At 57.9% G+C, this 16476-nt stretch overlaps 1 protein-coding gene across 1 annotated transcript in view; it reads right to left on the bottom strand.

Annotated features, from left to right (window-relative positions):
- Positions 1-6717: 6717 nt before the first annotated feature.
- CROCC (ciliary rootlet coiled-coil, rootletin) overlaps positions 6718-16476 on the bottom strand; it is a 55884-nt gene continuing 46125 nt past the window's right edge. Inside the window, exons 31-37 of the mRNA XM_065421128.1 lie at positions 15621-15836; positions 14702-14926; positions 14057-14206; positions 12917-13117; positions 10875-11006; positions 9463-9504; positions 6718-6993 (exon numbers count right to left, since the gene is read on the bottom strand). Coding sequence (XP_065277200.1) covers positions 6718-6993; positions 9463-9504; positions 10875-11006; positions 12917-13117; positions 14057-14206; positions 14702-14926; positions 15621-15836 — 1242 coding nt within the window. The remainder of the gene's footprint in view (positions 6994-9462; positions 9505-10874; positions 11007-12916; positions 13118-14056; positions 14207-14701; positions 14927-15620; positions 15837-16476) is intronic.

Here is a 16476-nt window from a genome sequence, read left to right as displayed (position 1 = left end):
CTTCAGGAGCTGGGCTCTGCCTGCTGCACCCCACCCCCACTCTGCCTCACGCCCAGGTCGCCTTGTGAACGCGCCAACGGGCTGAATGGCAGCTTGGCATATGCCCCAATTCGCCTCTCCTCAAGTGTCCGCTTGTTGCCTGCCCCACTGCGATCGCAGGGAGGGAAACAGCGGCTCGGCTGAAGATGTCTGAGCTGGGCCGCAGCAGGGACGCTGTACTGCACGAGAGGCAGCCCGGGGCGTATTTTGACAGCTGGCAGGGTACTGCTGCAGAGATGGGAGACGCCCGTTCTCTCGGTGCAGGGACTTTGGTTCCCACTGGGGAGATGACGGGCTAGAGAGGTCAGAGCAAATAGCACAGGTGGGTGGATGGAGGCCACTCGTACCCTCTCCCTCTGTGCTTTGCCAAAGTCAGCCCTTTTCAGCTGCGGAGTTTAACTCTTTCCCCGTGCTCTTGCTCCTTCATCTCTCTGCTTCCTCGGACGGGTGCTAGCTCACCTGTATCACCTGCAGGAGAGCTTTGTGGTCCACTGAAAAATCACTGGCCGTCTCTGCATCAACAAGCCAGGCATCTGTCACTCTTGCAGCTCCATACCTGATCCAACCGGGGGTGCCCTCGCCTCCTGCCCTTCAAGCCAGGTATTTCGGGTTACTGGGCTCAGCATTTCTATGTGTAAATGATTTAGGAACCTAAATCCCATTGACAGTCAATGAGATTTAGGCTCCTAAATGGCCATGCTGAGTGCAGCAACTGCTAAATAGCTTGTTAAAAAAACAGGGCCATGGATGGAGATGTGACCCTGACTGTGTGCAGTGAACTGGGCCAGGCCATTTTCCAGTACCTCTGGCTTAGAGCGGCCCCGAAGCGCTGCATTCTCCTCGGCTGGTCTGGTTTGCTTGCATTCGCTGTAGCTTTGTACGGATAATTCCTTTTTTTTTTTTTTTTTTTTTTTTTTGTACAAAACGAATGTTTAAAAAAAATAAACACCCCAAAAAGGTCATGGCTGGCTGCATTGAGCCTCACGGCTTGAGCTGGGGGAGGAACGGCCAGGGCTGGGCAGCGGCTTGGGCAGCGTAGCAGCAACATGGAGCACAGACGTCCCGCCACCCGCTCTACTATGAAAATACTTTGCATTTCGCTACTGCGGCTTCCGCAAAATCCCGCCAGCAAAGAGCATCCTGTGAATGTTGTCCCGGAGCCAAATGCTGGAGTCCGGGTCAGTGCTTTCTGCTGCAGCTCCCCCTTTCCTCTTCCAGCCTTTCAGTTTAACTCCAGTAGCACCTCAGAGATACGAACACCAGCGTTACGGACGGGCCTGTCATCTGGACACCTTGTGAAACTGGAAGTAACCAATCAGGCAGCAGCAGGGACACACACAAAAAAGCAAACCCTGTGTCTGTATTGGGAGGGATAGCTCAGTGGTTTGAGCATTGGCCTGTTAAACCAAGGGTTATGAGTTCAATCCTTGAGGGGGCCACTTAGGGTTCTGGGGCAAAATCAGTATTTGGTCCTGCTAGTGAAGGCAGGGGGCTAGACTCAATGACCTTTCAGGGTCCCTTTCAGCTCTATGAGACAGGTATCTCAAAGGTAGGCACATCCAGGGTGCCTGTCCCCACCCCTTCACCCCCATGCATGGGGCAGCCACTTACAGCAAGACCCCGGGGCTTCCAGCCCAAGGCGGCTGTGATCAGGGTGACCAGACGTCCCAATATTTAGGTGTTTGTCCCGCTTCCCGACCAATCTTTGGTCGGGACACAATTTGTCCCGATATTTCACTCTGCCGGCAGCACTCAGCTTTTTTTTATTTTTTGCTCCGCTGGCGGACCCCCATGTGTCCCGATATTTTCTTCCTCTCATTTGGTCACCCTAAGCTGCTCCTGCTCTGGGTCCAATGCTGGGGTCCAGGCCACTTTCACACACCCCTTCCCTGGCTGGGAAGGGCTCAGCTACTGCTGAAACCTGGCGTGGAGTGTTAGCTGCTGGATCTGGAGCCTGAACTCTGCTTTGTTCTGAGTTATGAACATTTCAGAGTTAGGGACAACCTCTGTTCGGAGGTTCTACTGTATGCGTCGATCCCTGGCCGGCCAAGCAGGAGCTGTGATTAAGCAGCAGAGGCTTGTCCCTGGGCTCAGACCACACTCCCTCCTTGCCAGCCTAGAGAACCTCACCCCGTACTGAGACAGCGCTGGAGGAGGCATTAGCTTCAAGCTCTTCGCCTCGAGCTTTCTCCAGCAGCAGCAGGAGGAACATGGGAACATGCTAAAAATGGAAGTGGAGCAGCAGGCTCGACTAGCTGCCCACATATGTATCTATGGTCCCCGCTCGATTGTATTCAGGGCAGCTATCCCGTCCCACCCCTGTGGGTACACTGCTATTTTTAGCATGCTCGCTGGATCAGAGCTAGTGCCGGTATGTCTCCTGGAGCCAGATCGTCCAGCTCCAAGTGGTGACATAACCTGAAAGTGACCATCCTTGTCAGTTTCACCACTAGCCTGAGGGGATCTGTATGACAGCAGTGAAACTAGGCACTCATGTTAACTCCATCACAAATTAAGTCAGGAGGTCCTTCCTGGCTTTGCTATTTGATTCATGTTCATAAATTATAATCTGCTGCTGAGTAAGGCCCAGGTTTGGCTCTTGAGTTACCCACCAGCCCTATAATTCTATTCCAATGGCAGCAACCTCCTACAGGAGAAAATGAAATCACACACACTCAGTTGGCACACTTTTTTTCTTCCTGTTTAATGCGACTTTGGACCGGGTGCCGGTCCCTGACAGCAAAGGCGGGGAGGCAGGCTGAAGCAATGTCCTGGCTGTGGTGTGATTTTTTTTTTTTTTTTTTGAAAATCCCTCTGTAAAACATTTATACAAACTTTGGAAATGTTTAAAACTCTGACTCAGAGACACAGAGTTCCCTGGTTGGTCTTTCCATTGCCTCAGCTTACAGGGAACTGACCACCAGGGATTTCAAATGCAAGGTGAGCTAGACGACAGTCTGACATTCCCCCGCAGCACCAACCGAGTGTGGGGCAAGCTCTCCTTTTTCCTCCCCCAATGTCCAAATTCATCAAGAAAGTACCAATAGAATCTATATATTAAAAAAAAAAAAGCTCTTCCTGGCATGATTAATTGTTACACAAGTGAGAACGAAAGAAAAGTAAGAATTTCTAGTAGAAAACTTGGTCACTTTGAAAACAAACCCATCTACCCCTCTGTAGAAAAATCTTGTGCTAAAGAACCAGGATTTCAATAACGCCCTCATCGCGCTGCTGCTGCTGTGGGCGGTCAGCCGGCGCCTTTTCAATTTAGTGTCACAGACCAGCTGGGAGAGGAATGTTTCTAGGCGTGAAAGGACTAAAAAACCTACAGCCTGAAAGTGTGCTTTAAAAGGGGCCTGATCTCATGAAGAGCAACAGCTGCTGCTTTTTAGTGTGTGTGGGTTTTTTTATTAAGTGTTGGCTCCTGCATGGCTAATACAGTGCGAAAGCGACAGCTGCAGTCTCGCCTCCTTGGGCCGCGTCAGAGCCGTTTGCTGGATTCCGATCAGTTACACCTGCGTCAGTGAGCACAGCCAGACACGGGTGGGGGTTCCTGCAAAATCATTAGTGCTGATGCAGGCGAGGGAAAGGGCCCAGGTTGACTCAGAGCCTAGAGCAAAAGTGAGGGCAGCTGACTTGTGAATGGAGCACAGCTGAGCTGAGGCTCTGCTGGGAGCAGAACTGTACTTTAAACCAGTGAACAGAGCCCAGTTCCCCCATTCTCACGTAGCCAGCGTTCGTGGGCCCCAGCTAACCTAGCGCTTGGCCAGGCTTTCTAAGTAAACAGCTTATGCTATGGCTGAGTGAGCTAGCCTCACTTCTGCCCATGGAGTTAATTTGGCTTCCTCCTTTCCAGCTGCACTGGCCAGCGGGGCTGGAGGGTGGGGCAGAACTCTGTGCTAGTGGGGGTTACGTTACACTAGTGCTGGGGGCTAAGATCAGAACACGCCGCCTGATGCCGAGTTTCTTCCCAGCCCTCTCGGTGCCTTTCTAGTCACCTTACCAAGAAAGCCAGGCAAGTGGGTATTAGAGAAAAGTTCCCTGCAAATGCCACCTCCACTAGGTGCATTTCCTTCTCCTGCTCTAATTTTACAGCTGCCCTTCCGCAGCCGATTCTCTCATTTGACACACAACCGGAGAAGTCTGAAGAGATGCTACTGTCATTAGCCTAGACAGCTCTGCTCATCAACCGAACTGGCAGAGCCAAGGGCCACTGGAGGAGGATTTGGGTCTGGGACAACCTGGAATCGGGTCAGTTTCGAAAACCTGAGTGATGATGTTTCAGGTGGTGCCCCTGGCTCACAGGCCTGACGTTTAACAATCACACTTTCTGATCTTCAAACCCCCCGTAAAACAAGCGCCACAATGAAACTGACTAAACACACAGTGCTGTCAAATGCACAAACCAAACTTAGAGTAAAATAAATTCTGATGATCTTGGTGTTACCTGTAATAAGTTAAAACTTTTCAGCCATCAGTGCTCAAGTTGGCAGTGGCTCTTTAACTAGACGCTAAGGCCACGGCTGCATCAAGTACAGAGTCTGCTGCTAACTCTAAGGGACACTAATGCTCAACTCGTTGCTATTGTGGAAAAGGAACTTCTTCAGGTTCAATTTGTCCCCTAACCCAGTTATCTTGGCTCTTCTGGGTTTCAGGGTCCTTCAGCTTTCCCCTCCCTGAGAACTAGCAGTGCAAGAAACTGGGCTTTGGCAGGCACAAAGAATGACTCTAGCTCTGATGGTGGAGTTTGTTCACCTACTGGTTTCAGGAAGCAGCGACGGGCTCAGGTTGTACTTAGAGCACATAGTGCTTACTACGCTGTCATCCCAGTGCAGGCACTGGGTGTGAGCAGGATGCTGGGAGGAGCGGGGGGCCCTGAGATGGTATTGGACATACAGCTACACTATGGGCATGTTCTCAGCCAACATGCCCATACAGAGCATGAGGCTGCTGGCTACTGGAAAGGAGGAGCAAACATTCAAAAATCAACAGCTGCTTAGACTAGCGTTCTGTGAAACTGACCCGTCTCTGCTCTAAGGGAAACCAACTGGGAGGGCCAGCGTAGAGCACAACACCCAACTCAAATCCTTGATAAAATACATCTTCCCATCTTCCATTTTCTACAAAGGGTTCTGGGTTTTCTGGGCAACACACTGGCTGAACCAGAGCTGCAGAAGCAGATTTCATACGAATAGTTAGGACAAAGTCTTGAAAAGTTTCCAAACCTCTAGTTAAAACTGCAGTAGAAAATTACATGTATCAAATATACATTCTCCTCCATTAGCATCTTACGCTTAGGAAAGTACTGTTTTTTTTAAAAATGGAATGGCAGAAGTGTCCTTGCTGGGAAGGCAAATGCTGGTTTTGCAGGACCTAGTTCAGTTTGGTTGTAGATTTTTTTTTTTTTTTGGTCCCCACCTACCCCCAAAATATATTTTTGCTTAAAGGGGCCTTTTAGGGTTAATGAAATAGCCGCGGGATGACACAGATCAGCAAACCCATTTCACTGGTGCCTGAGCCCATGTTCGGACTCCAGTCACCCAGGGGCATTCAATCGTCGGCCTGCGAATTCACTCCCCTCTTCAGCGCTGCATTTTAAATGTTAGCCCCCAGCATGACCCTCTGGACAAAGAAGCCACTGTTTCTATTAAACTTAATAATATTGCTTACGAATAACCCCACTCCAGAGCACCTTCCAGCGGAGGATCTCAAAGCGCATCATGGTAATTAGTTAAGCCTCAGAATTCCTCTATGAGGTCAGTATTATTAGCCTTGCATTAGATGGGGAAACTGAGGCACAGAGTGAGGCAATCATACGATGCATCAGCGTCAGGAATAGAGCCCAGGAGTCCTCACTCCCCTGCTCTGAATACTAGCCGTTACCTTCTATCCCCGCTTCAAAAGGAAGGTGGCTGCTATCCAGTGTAACAATTCGCCCGCCGTTGGAAAGATGCTACAAAAGGATTGAAGGTGGCTTCTAAGCAAAGCCACCCAGGGCCTGATTGCCCCGCGCTGGGCACCCCCAGCGCCAATGGACTGTGCTTTGAGCTGGGGGTGCTCAGCGCTGCTGAAAAATCAGACCCAGGCTGCCCGTTGTCACTGATTCGTTTCCATTCGTAGCGTATCCGTAACGATACATTCGTGGAGAAGGCAAAGTAGCAGCTCTGAGACGCTCCCCGATTCCACGTCAACCCGACTCGATGCACACTCAGGGGAACGTGTGCGCGTGCTGGGCTTTTGTAACGGGCTGAGCACCCAGGGAATCCACAGGGCCATATGGGGAGGGTGATGGCAGGGGCATCGCCCCTCTATACAAACCCAATGTCCCTGCCACAGGGCTGGAGCATCAAGCCGGAGGGTGCTTAGGACTGAAGGCTCCTTGGTCACAGTGGCGGTAGGGAGAGGGAGGGAGCCTAGTTCCCCGAGAGGAGGGAGGAGTGAGAGTAATGGGTCTGGCACCGCCGCAACTCCTGCTGCAGCTGATCCTTCAGCGTGGAGATCTGTGAAGGAGAGGATTAAAAAAAAAAAAAAGGGGGGGGGGGAATCCAGTCAGCACTTTGGCTGCACAGGGGTCCCCCGAAGCTGTGGCAGAGCCAGAGGGTGCAGCAGCATTTCGGGGCTATTTCCCCGAATAGGCAAAGGAATCCGGGAGCACGTGAGCTGTGGGGGCAGTGGAACTTACAGCTGCTCCAGTCCCAGCCTCTCCCAGCAGGGGGCGCTGTAGGGACCCTGGCGGCAGGGGAGCTCGCAGCTAGTCAATGTCCAGCAGCTCACCTGCTCTTCCAGCCCCTTGACGCGCTGCCTGTGCGCGCGCTCCCTGGCCTCCAGCGTGCGCTCCGCCTGCAGCTGGGAGCCGCGCAGCCGCTCGATCTCCAGCTGCAGCTCCTGCCGGTGGCGGGTGGCCGTCTCCACCAGGCTCTGGGACTGGGTCTGCTCCATCTCCGCTACCTGAGCCTGAGCAAGGGAGAGGAGGGGTCACACATCCAGGCTTCCATGGGCAAGGGGCCACGCTGGTCTAGTGACCGCACAGGCCCTCCTCTGAGGGCTGATTTATCCCACCTTGGGATTCCCCCCCATGCAAAAAAAAGTCCCCTGCACCCCATCTGCCCAGACAACCCCCTTGTGACCACATCACTCTGCCATCATTAGCCACCACCCGCCGCATTTCCTCCCGCTCCCCAATGACACAGCCGGCGCCGTCTCGCAGCCAGCACGGCCCCAGCCCCTGTGTGCGTCCTCCCTTGCTTGGAGACACCAGGGCCTTTCAAGGAAATGGAGGATCCATCCTACCATGCCGCTGTGGCTGACGGAGCCACCCTCAGAACTCAGTTCAGTAGAAGGGCCACCAGCCACCTTGGCGAGGGGTCACCTCTGCCCACACTCCCTCGTAGGCTAGCGCCGCCTTTTCAGCTCCAAGGGCCCTGCAGCAGCATCTGACCAGTGACCCTCGCCAGGTTTGTCTCGCTGCAGCCTGGGTTCTTCCAAGTATTGGCTAAAGCGCTCTGCACAGTCCCTAGGCTTCTCTGCTGCCTTGGACGGGACGGATCCTCACCCCACTAGGGCTGGTGGACCTCAGCACTGCACTGGCTTCAAATTTAACCCTGGTTGTGCGGCTGCTGTGTTAGAAGGCTGCTATTTTAAGGCCCCCTAGGCCCCGCCCAGGTTCAACCACGGTCACACACACCCACGCACATGCATCGTTTCGCCTTCCTGCCTGCTGAATGTTTTCATGTAAGCTCGTGGCTATTTTTTGACCAAAAAAATTTTCCTGGCAGAAACATGTAGACCAAAAATTCTCCCAGGGACAATGGCAGCGTTGATTTAGTGCTCCAAGCAGGACAATAAAACGAATTGTTTCAAAACTGAGCCAGCGTCACTTCGTTTCGGGTTTTGGAAACCAAGACGTGGCCATTTTCTGTTGGGATTTTGGGGTCCTCGTGCTGCCCTCCCTTTTTTGAAATGATCTCCCCCACCCCCCAAGTGGAAAAAGTTAGAAAACAGAGCTTGGGGGGAAGGAAAACCCTTTTCACACTTTCTTACCGGCTCCCAACTGGAAGATGTTTGCTGACCAGTTTGGGCTTAACACAGCTGGGCCACAGACAGCTTCACAGCTGAGTGGCGATGGAGCAAGTGCTGTAGTGTAGACAAGGCCCCGGGACTTTGTGTGCTCACACAGGCCATGGACTGCATGGGTCTCCCGACGGCTCCATTTCATAACCACCTGCTCCTGTCCGCACCCCCCCTTACACCCAAAAACTCCCTTAGGGCTCAGCAGGACTAGAACAGGAGCCACAGAGCAGGCTCAGAACCCGAAGTCCCCAGAGCTGCACTTCACATAAACAACCCCAGCAGCTTCTTGTCTCAGTTGCTGCCTGTGTAACCCACCAGCTAAGGCAGAGGTGGGCAAACTATGGCCCACGGGCCAGACCGTCCTGCCCAGCCCCCGAGCTCCTGGCCCGGGAGGCTAGCCCCGGCCCAGGGCCGGCTCTAGCTTTTTTGGCGCCCTAAGCCTGACCTGGTCTCTGTGCTGTGCGGTGGTGGCGTGGCCCGGCTCCAGCGGGCAGCGTGGCTGTAGCGCGGCCAGCCACCGGTGCTCCAGACAGCGCGGTAAAGGGGCAGGGAGCAGGGGGGTTGGAAAGAGGGCAGGGGAGTTTGGGGTGGTGGTCAGGGGCCGGGGGTGTGGATAGGGGTCGGGGTGGTCGGGGGAAATGGGGTTGAATGGGGGCAGGGGTTCTGGGGGGCAGCCAGGAAGGAGGGGGCGTTGAATGGGGCGGCAGGGGGCAGTCAGGAGCAGGGGTTCCAGGGGCAGTCAGGGGACAGGGAGCAGGGTTGTATGGATAGGGCAGGAGTCCCAAGGGGTTTGGGGGGGGCAGGAGTCCCGGGGGGGGGGGATCAGATGGGAGGTGGGGGCTGGGCCACAACCCCCTCCCCTAACCGGCCCTCCATACAACTTACGAAACCCGATGCGGCCCTCAGGCCAAAAAGTTTGCCCGCCCCTGAGCTAAGGAGTCTTGGGGCTTTCGCACAAGCTGTAGCAGCTCATGAAGGGCCCCGGTTCGATCCCCAGTGCGTCTTCAAACCGTGGCCGCTTCTACCCTATTCTCGGCTCCGCCACTGAAATGCTGTGTAACCTTGGGCGAGATACTTCACTGCTCTGTGCCTCAGTTTCCCCTCCCACCCTCTGTCCATACAGATGGTCACCTGGCAAGGCGGTCTCCTACTCCATGCCTATATAAGGCCTAGCATGACAGGATCCTGATTGCAATTACACCTGCGCATTATTGTTACTCGTATTACAGCCATGCCCTGGCCTGCTATAGATTGGCTCTCTGTTAAGAGGGGGTGCGTCGTACGGGAGGGGCTGGGTGAAAGGCTCCGGCGCACAGGACTAACTACAAGCACTGAGCCAGAGGCGTGACTCACCCAGGAACACGTTAGCGTCCTTCTAACCATGCTTAGGTTCTCCTGCAGGGACCAGCCGCCCGACCGAAAGAGAGAAGGCAGTAAGCACACCAGTGAGCGCCAGGGTTCAAAGGTTAGCAGAGCTAGGGGAGGGGGAGAGGTGAGCGAGGCTCCCGCCTCCCAGGAGAGCCAAGGATTCCAGGTGACAAGGGGGCGGGGGAGTTGCACATGGGTCTGATCCATGGGCGTCTTTCAATTGACCACGATGAGCTTTGGCTCAGGCCCTGGGCACGGATACAGCTGCAGGGCCCCTGCCGGCCTCAATCCTGGGGGCCTTGTATCCGCTCAGTGCAGCCATGCCCAGCGCCTCTGGTGGCAGCAGGGCATTCTGGGAGTCTGGAAGCGTTGGGCGCTGGGAGGAGGGCGCAGGTGTGTAACGAGGTTATGGGTCTCAGCCCATGTAGGGAGAGGCTGTGGAAGGAGGGTGGCCTTGGGACGCGCCTGGCTAGAGCTGAAGGAAGGGGGTGGGGGGTAGCTGGGAGGAGTTTGGCAGCAAGGGCAGGTCACTGGCTGTCAATCAGCACAGCTATGGGTGCTGCTCACCCACTGCTCTTCCACCTCCCTGGCTCCCCACTGTCCATCGCACTAGAGGGAGTATTAACCCTTCAATGCCGCTGCCAAGTCGAGGCTGGGTCCCCCCTAAACTTCTGAACAGTGCATTTCCACAGCACCTTCCCTCCGGAACCCAGCATCACACGACACACGGCGCTATCCCCATCCCCATGTTCCTACAGAGGCACAGAGCGGGGAAGCGCCAGGCCCCAGCTCACACGGCGTCCCAGGGGCCAAGCGGAGAGAGCGAGCCCGGATCTCCTGACCTACACTCCGCCCGGGGCTTTAACTCCCAAACCACCTTCCCCCCTCGTTTCACACCCCCTGGGCTACACCAGTCTACTGGGGAGAGATGCCGTCACGTCCACCCCGCTCGGCTCTGGGGCTAGTCCACCCTAGCCATCCTTCACACCCGCCTTGTAAATTAAATTGTATTTGACCCCTCTCAGACCCACGTCTCCACCATCTGTGCCTCTTCCCCCCAACTCCCACCCCCTTTCATCCCCCACCTGTCCCCACCTACTGTTCTGTCCCCTCCTCCCCCCTCACCCAATGGTTTTTCATAGGCAAGGGAGCCTATGAAGAGGCCCCGTCGACAGCACCCTGACCCAGCAGCATAATGCAGAGTTCTGCACACCCTGGCTCTTGGCTACGTCCTAACAGCCACGGCAGCGCGTGACTGAAGCTGCGAGCAGACCCGCGGGGTGTTTCCACCCCCAGGGGTCAGCAGGAACCAGGACTGTGCCTAGATCTTTGGACAGCTGCCCCGCACCCCGGCTGCTCAGGACAGAGCACTCAATGGGGAGGGTTTGACGGCTGACCTCGAGCAGCTGGATCTGTCGCTGAGCCTCTGCCAACTCCTGCTCCACCGTGTTGAGGGAACGGTCCAGCCGGCCCTTCTCCGCCGACAGCCGCATCGAGTCCTCGTGCGTCTTCAGCTTCTCGCGCTCCACCTGCCGGCCAAGCAAGCCCAGGGAGAGAGGGTGGGTCGGGCCACGCTGGTTATGGCTACACTCCACACTACGCCCCGGCCCGCGGGAGCCGAGCTGGTGGACTCGGAGGTTCCAAGCCTGCGCTTGAGCGTCCACACTGCATTGTAAACGGCTGCACCCGGGTCTCACAGCCAACACTGCACCGCGCAGCCCTTATGAGTCGGGGCTGCGGTTTGCGCTGCATCCACTCTGCGAAACCACAGGGCTTGGATCCACGACCCGGGTCCTGAGTGCTGACTGACCCAAATCAGACTGATTTGTGTGTGGACGGAAGGGGGGCTTGGGCTCAAACCTGAGTCAGAGCCCGGGCTCAGTATGCAGTGTAGACGTACCCCATGTGATCACAGAGGGTACCTGGCGTTGACAGGGGCCTGAGCCCCCACCCCCACGCACTGGGCGCCAGACTCCTGCAGCTCAGGCCCAGCCCTTGCTCCAGCCAGGACCAGGCCTGCGCGGCGTGGCGCTGCCGGGTACTGACTGACGAAGGCTGGAGGTTGGCCTGGTCCTGGGACGGCTGCTGTGGGAGTGAATCGGTTTAGTTCAATGGGGGGCTCTGAGAAAAACGCAAGCTGGAAGGAAATAAGATAGCTCAGGCCCAGCCACCCGTGAGCAAACACTGGTGTGTTGTTACGGGACAATGGCAGGGCCGTGGGCTCTGAGGAGTCCGGCTCAACCTCTCCCTGAGCCCACAGCTGGGTTACACACGCAGGGCCAAAGCCAGGCACTGACCCGAGCAGGGAGTGGCTGGATTAGCCGGGACACCCACCCCTCAAGTGGGGCGGTGGTTGCTGGGGAGCCATACCCGCCCAGCCAGGCCTCGGGAAGTCTGGGACACCGCAGGCGGCCAGTGAGTTCCCGACCCAGGGCGGGCTCTCGCTGAAGGCAGGGATAGAGAGATGGGTCGGCGCTTGGACACGTATATGTGCATATTTCATTGCTTTTCCTAAAGTTAATTAAGTATTTTAGGAAAAGTTGTCAGAGCGGCCACCAGCAAGTGTTGTTGGCGGCACTCTGAGGCCACCAAAAAATCTGCTGTGAGAAGCCCTGCTTTAGAGGATGTGTAGAGAGAGAGAGAGCATTTCCCCCACTGCTGCAATGGGGAGGAATAAGGCCCCCACTCTTCACCAGAGCCCTTACACCCCAGCTTTCGGGAGCGGGAAACGACTCCAGGGCTGTGTCCCCAAGCTGTGCTCTCCGGAGGATTGCAGGCAGCTGCAGAGGATCATGGGAGTCTGGCTATGGTTCTCTCTGCTCTGAGTTTGCTGGTTCAGACCACAGTGCCAGGCACCGCTTTATGGGGAAGTGATTGAATGTGGATCACGGTTGGGTGGGTTTTCCCCATGGCAGACGGGGGGGGGGGGTCACTCAGGGAGGGGCTGTCTGCTATGGCCAGTCTAATTCCACGGGTTGCCAGTTGAAATCGCAGGCACAGGAGCGTAAATGCAATGACCGAAGCACCACTGAATGGACGGAGGAGATTTCAGGCCGTTCCCGAATGTAACGCCCCACGACGCCATGGATAATACCCAGTCACAGCTGATTGGAAGCCAAGCTGAGCATTCACCCCCCTTCGCGCTCAGTAGAAATGCCAGCTCGGGGTTCGAACCCGGTGCCAGACCCAGGATTCTGTGGAATTTTGCGTCCCCTGCTCGTCACCCCCATCCTCTGTCCGAGATCAGGCAGCCCCCTGCCAGCCGGGAAGGTGGCACGGAGCTAGCGAATTCCCATAACAATCTCCCCATGGCTAACCCTGGTGCCGTTTCTTGGAGGGACCTTGGATAAGAAGCCTACAAATCGGCTTGTACCATTCCGGCTGCGTGCGCCGGGGGCAGAGCACTGAGAGCCATCAAGCCCCATCCCCTGCTCCTCACCTTGTCCAGGGTCTTCTTCAGGGCCATCTTGTCCTTCTCCAGCCGCAGGGAGGAGCGCTCCACCTCCCGCTTCTCGCTCTCCAGCTGGGCCAGCGCCCGCTGCAGGCTGCCCAGCCGCTCCTGCAGCAGGCGCTTGTCCTCCTGCAGCTTTGGCAGGCTCCGCAGGGCCGCGCTCTCGCTCTCCTGGCACTGGCGCAGCAGCTGGGGACGAGAGACGTGGCTGAGCACAACGTCACAGGGCAGGGAGCCGCTCTAGTGAGAGGCGCGTGGGATCGGCCCGGTAGCCTAGTGGTTAGAGATCAGCGCTTCCACGGGGGAGACCCAAGTTCAGTGCCTGGGCCCCGGCTCTTGCTCCGTGGCTGGGAAGGGGGTGAAAGCGGCAGGACGAGCTGCTGGGATTTGGGAGGTGAGCGGGGCAGGACTGGTAGCTCAGCACAGACCCTGCCGGCAGCACTGAGGGGTTAACGCTCTGGTTCTCCTCAGCTGGAAGGGCTGAGAGCCTTGAGGATAAATGGGGCTTGGTGAGGGACCCCCCTGGGGGAGCAACTTCCCTCCCAGTCTGGACCCCCCGAAGCAGGCACAAGGCTGTCGGCACAAAGCAGCGCCAGGGGCAGCGGGGGTTTAACAACCGAGGGGCTCAGCCCCCTGGGAATGCTGGGTGGTGGGGCAGGAAGGGCCCAAACCCTGAGGAAAGGCAGCTTCAACTCCCAGTGCCCTGGCTGGGGCAGGCAGAGCCCACAGATCCATAGGGAGCCCTGTGTCCAAATGCTCTGTGGGGAGAGCCACAAGTGACCCCCCAGGGGGTGCTCCAAGGAAAACCTCCCTCCAGCCCCCCCCCCCCACACACACACTCAGGAAAACCTCTCTCCAGCCCCCCATGAGTGGCACAGGGCGCTCTGAGGAAACCCCTCTCCCTGCCCCACATACACTTCCCGTTCTCTGTGCCGGTGATGCTCTCACTGGGGTCACCATGGAAAGCCAGGCACGACCCAGTGACCCACTGCTACGTCTCTACGGAGTCAGCTCCCTCCCTGCCCAGATACCAGCCCAGCTGATCAGCAGCCGGCCGGCTCTTGGGCCAGCTCGGACTAGATTCATGGGACAGTCGCCCCCAATCCCGACCCAGCGCCGCATCCTCACCTCCTGCTGCTGCCGGACCTGCCCTTCGAGCTCCTCCTTCTGCAGCTCCAGCTCTACCTGCTCGGTTTTCAGCACCTGGACTCGGTCCGCCAGCCCGCTGTTCTGCTTCTTGGCTTCCGAGACCGCCTGGCGGGCAGCGTCCAGCCGCTCCTGGGACAGGAGAGGAGACGGTGACACCCCAACGGCACAGAGGGGCCAGGCTGTACAAAACAGATCCCGACCAAGCTCCCCGCTTCACGAGCTCGGACCGATTAACCCAACACTAGCAGGACGGAGCCACCCGCTTGCAGCAAAGACAGTGGGGAGGGGAACCAGTCCCTGTGTTGTGTGGAAGGGCAGCTGGCATGGGGAGGATGATGTGGGACTGAAGGAGGTGTCTACAGTCAGGCTCAGTGCCAGCAGTTTCCCCTACAGCCCCCGATGCCCCTGCAGCCCCCTGGCTAGGCCAGCCCTGGCCCATCCAAGACAGATCTACCAATGCGCCCAATCCTGACTTGCTGGAAGCCTTGGGGAACTCCAGTCCTGGCCCGATTCCTCTCCCACCTCTGCCAGTGTCCCTCAATCCTGCTGGAAATCTCTGCCCGGACCCTGCACCCCCCCACACCCACTGCCTCGCTGCACCTTGCAGCCCCGGGCGACTCCCACCTGCAGCACGCGGCGGTCATGCTCGCTGGCTGTCAGCGCCTTCTGCAGCTGGAGCACTTTCTCCTGGGTGGCGCCGGCGCTGGCGCTGCTCTCCGACAGAGACAGGGCCAGGCCCTGCACCTTGTCCTTCAGGGCGCTCTCGCCTTCCTCGGCCTTGGCCAGGGTGAGGTGCAGTCGCTCCACGGACAGCTGCAGGGCGTTGGCCTTCGTCTCGCTGTCGGTGACCTGCGGTGGGATCGGCGCAGTCCGGCAATGAGCCAGGGCCCAGGGCTGCATCTCCCGCGTTACTAGCCGATGGTCACAAAGGCTCTGTGGTCAAGCCCTGCCCTTAGTGGCAGGGGCCGCACCAGGACGGCTGGAGCGGCGCCAGCCCCGCGGGTGTTACACAAACCGCCCTGCCATCAGGAATCCTTCGGAGAGGAGCAACCTGCATGGCCGACTAGTCTGGTGTGCTAGGCCACGCCCCCTAGCCAGTAGGCCACACCCACTCAGGACAGCAATGGAGCGGCCCCTCGGGGAGATCGAATCCACCCCCCAACTCATGGATTGGGAGCAACGGCCTAGGGGCTGGACCATGGTGCTCACTCACCCACTGCACCAGGATGGTGACCCCCAGGGCTACATAATCACAGACCCACTAGCCACGTCACTCCCTGCCCCCCACGCTGGGGCAGGCAGAGTGGGCACAGAGCTCCGCTCTACGACACGCAGGGGCACTGCACGGGTGCCATGCAGCCCGGCTGTGCTGGGAGCTGGGCAGCCCGTCAGCAGCGTGGGGCTTTGTGCCTCATCACGGCTCCTTCCCCTCCAACGCACAGAGAGCCTACAGGAGGAGCGGGCGTAGCCGGTGCCAAGGGGCTGCCACGGCCTCGGTCTGCCACGGGGCACAGGCCCGGCCCAGCAGCAACGGCGGCGCTACCTGTCTCTGCAGCGTGTCACCGCGGTCCTGTAGCACCTGGATCTCCATCTCGCGGTCGCTCAGCACCAGCTTCACCCGCTGCAGCTCCCCCTCCAGCGAGCGCCGCAGCAGCTCCAGCTTGGTGCAGCGGCTCTCCGAGGCGTCCAGGATCTCCTTCAGGCGCCGCTTGTCATTCTCCAGCTTGGCCTCGTTGGCTTTCATCTTGCTGATCTTCTCCTGGGGCCCGGGAGAGCAGGGAGCAGAGTCACCAGCCGCCTCCCCTCTCCCCCGGCTAAGGGCTCCTCCGGCTCTGGGGCCGGACAGGGTAAGTTCAGGGCTCATGAAAGCTGAATGGCATGGCCGGAGTCCTGCGCAGGCTCTGCCTCAACTTCCACACCCAGCCCTGCTGACGTCCAGCAGTAATGATCTGCAGCCCCCTTGCTAGTCCAGCCCGAGGGTCCCTATACAGCTCTACTGACGTGCCTCCATTCTCGCCGGCACCACCCCTGTGAGTCCAGTCCCAGCTCAGCTCACGCCCCTCAGTGCCACCCTGCAGCATCCCCTGCTATAGCAGCCTGGGCCCCCCCCAGCTCAGCTCACGCCCCTCAGTGCCACCCTGCAGCATCCCCTGCTATACCAGCCTGGGGCCCCCCCAGCTCAGCTCACGCCCCTCAGTGCCACCCTGCAGCATCCCCTGCTATACCAGCCTGGGCCCCCCCAGCTCAGCTGACGCCCCTCAGTGCCACCCTGCAGCATCCCCTGCTATACCAGCCTGGGGCCCCCCCAGCTCAGCTCACGCCCCTCAGTGCCACCCTGCAGCATCCCCTGCTATACCAGCCTGGCCCCCCCCAGCTCAGCTCACGCCCCTCAGTGCCAC

The sequence above is a fragment of the Emys orbicularis genome, chromosome 22 (genome assembly GCF_028017835.1).
Source record: "Emys orbicularis isolate rEmyOrb1 chromosome 22, rEmyOrb1.hap1, whole genome shotgun sequence".
NCBI classification, from domain to species: domain Eukaryota; kingdom Metazoa; phylum Chordata; order Testudines; family Emydidae; genus Emys; species Emys orbicularis.
This window is presented reverse-complemented; position numbering and strand designations above follow the sequence as displayed.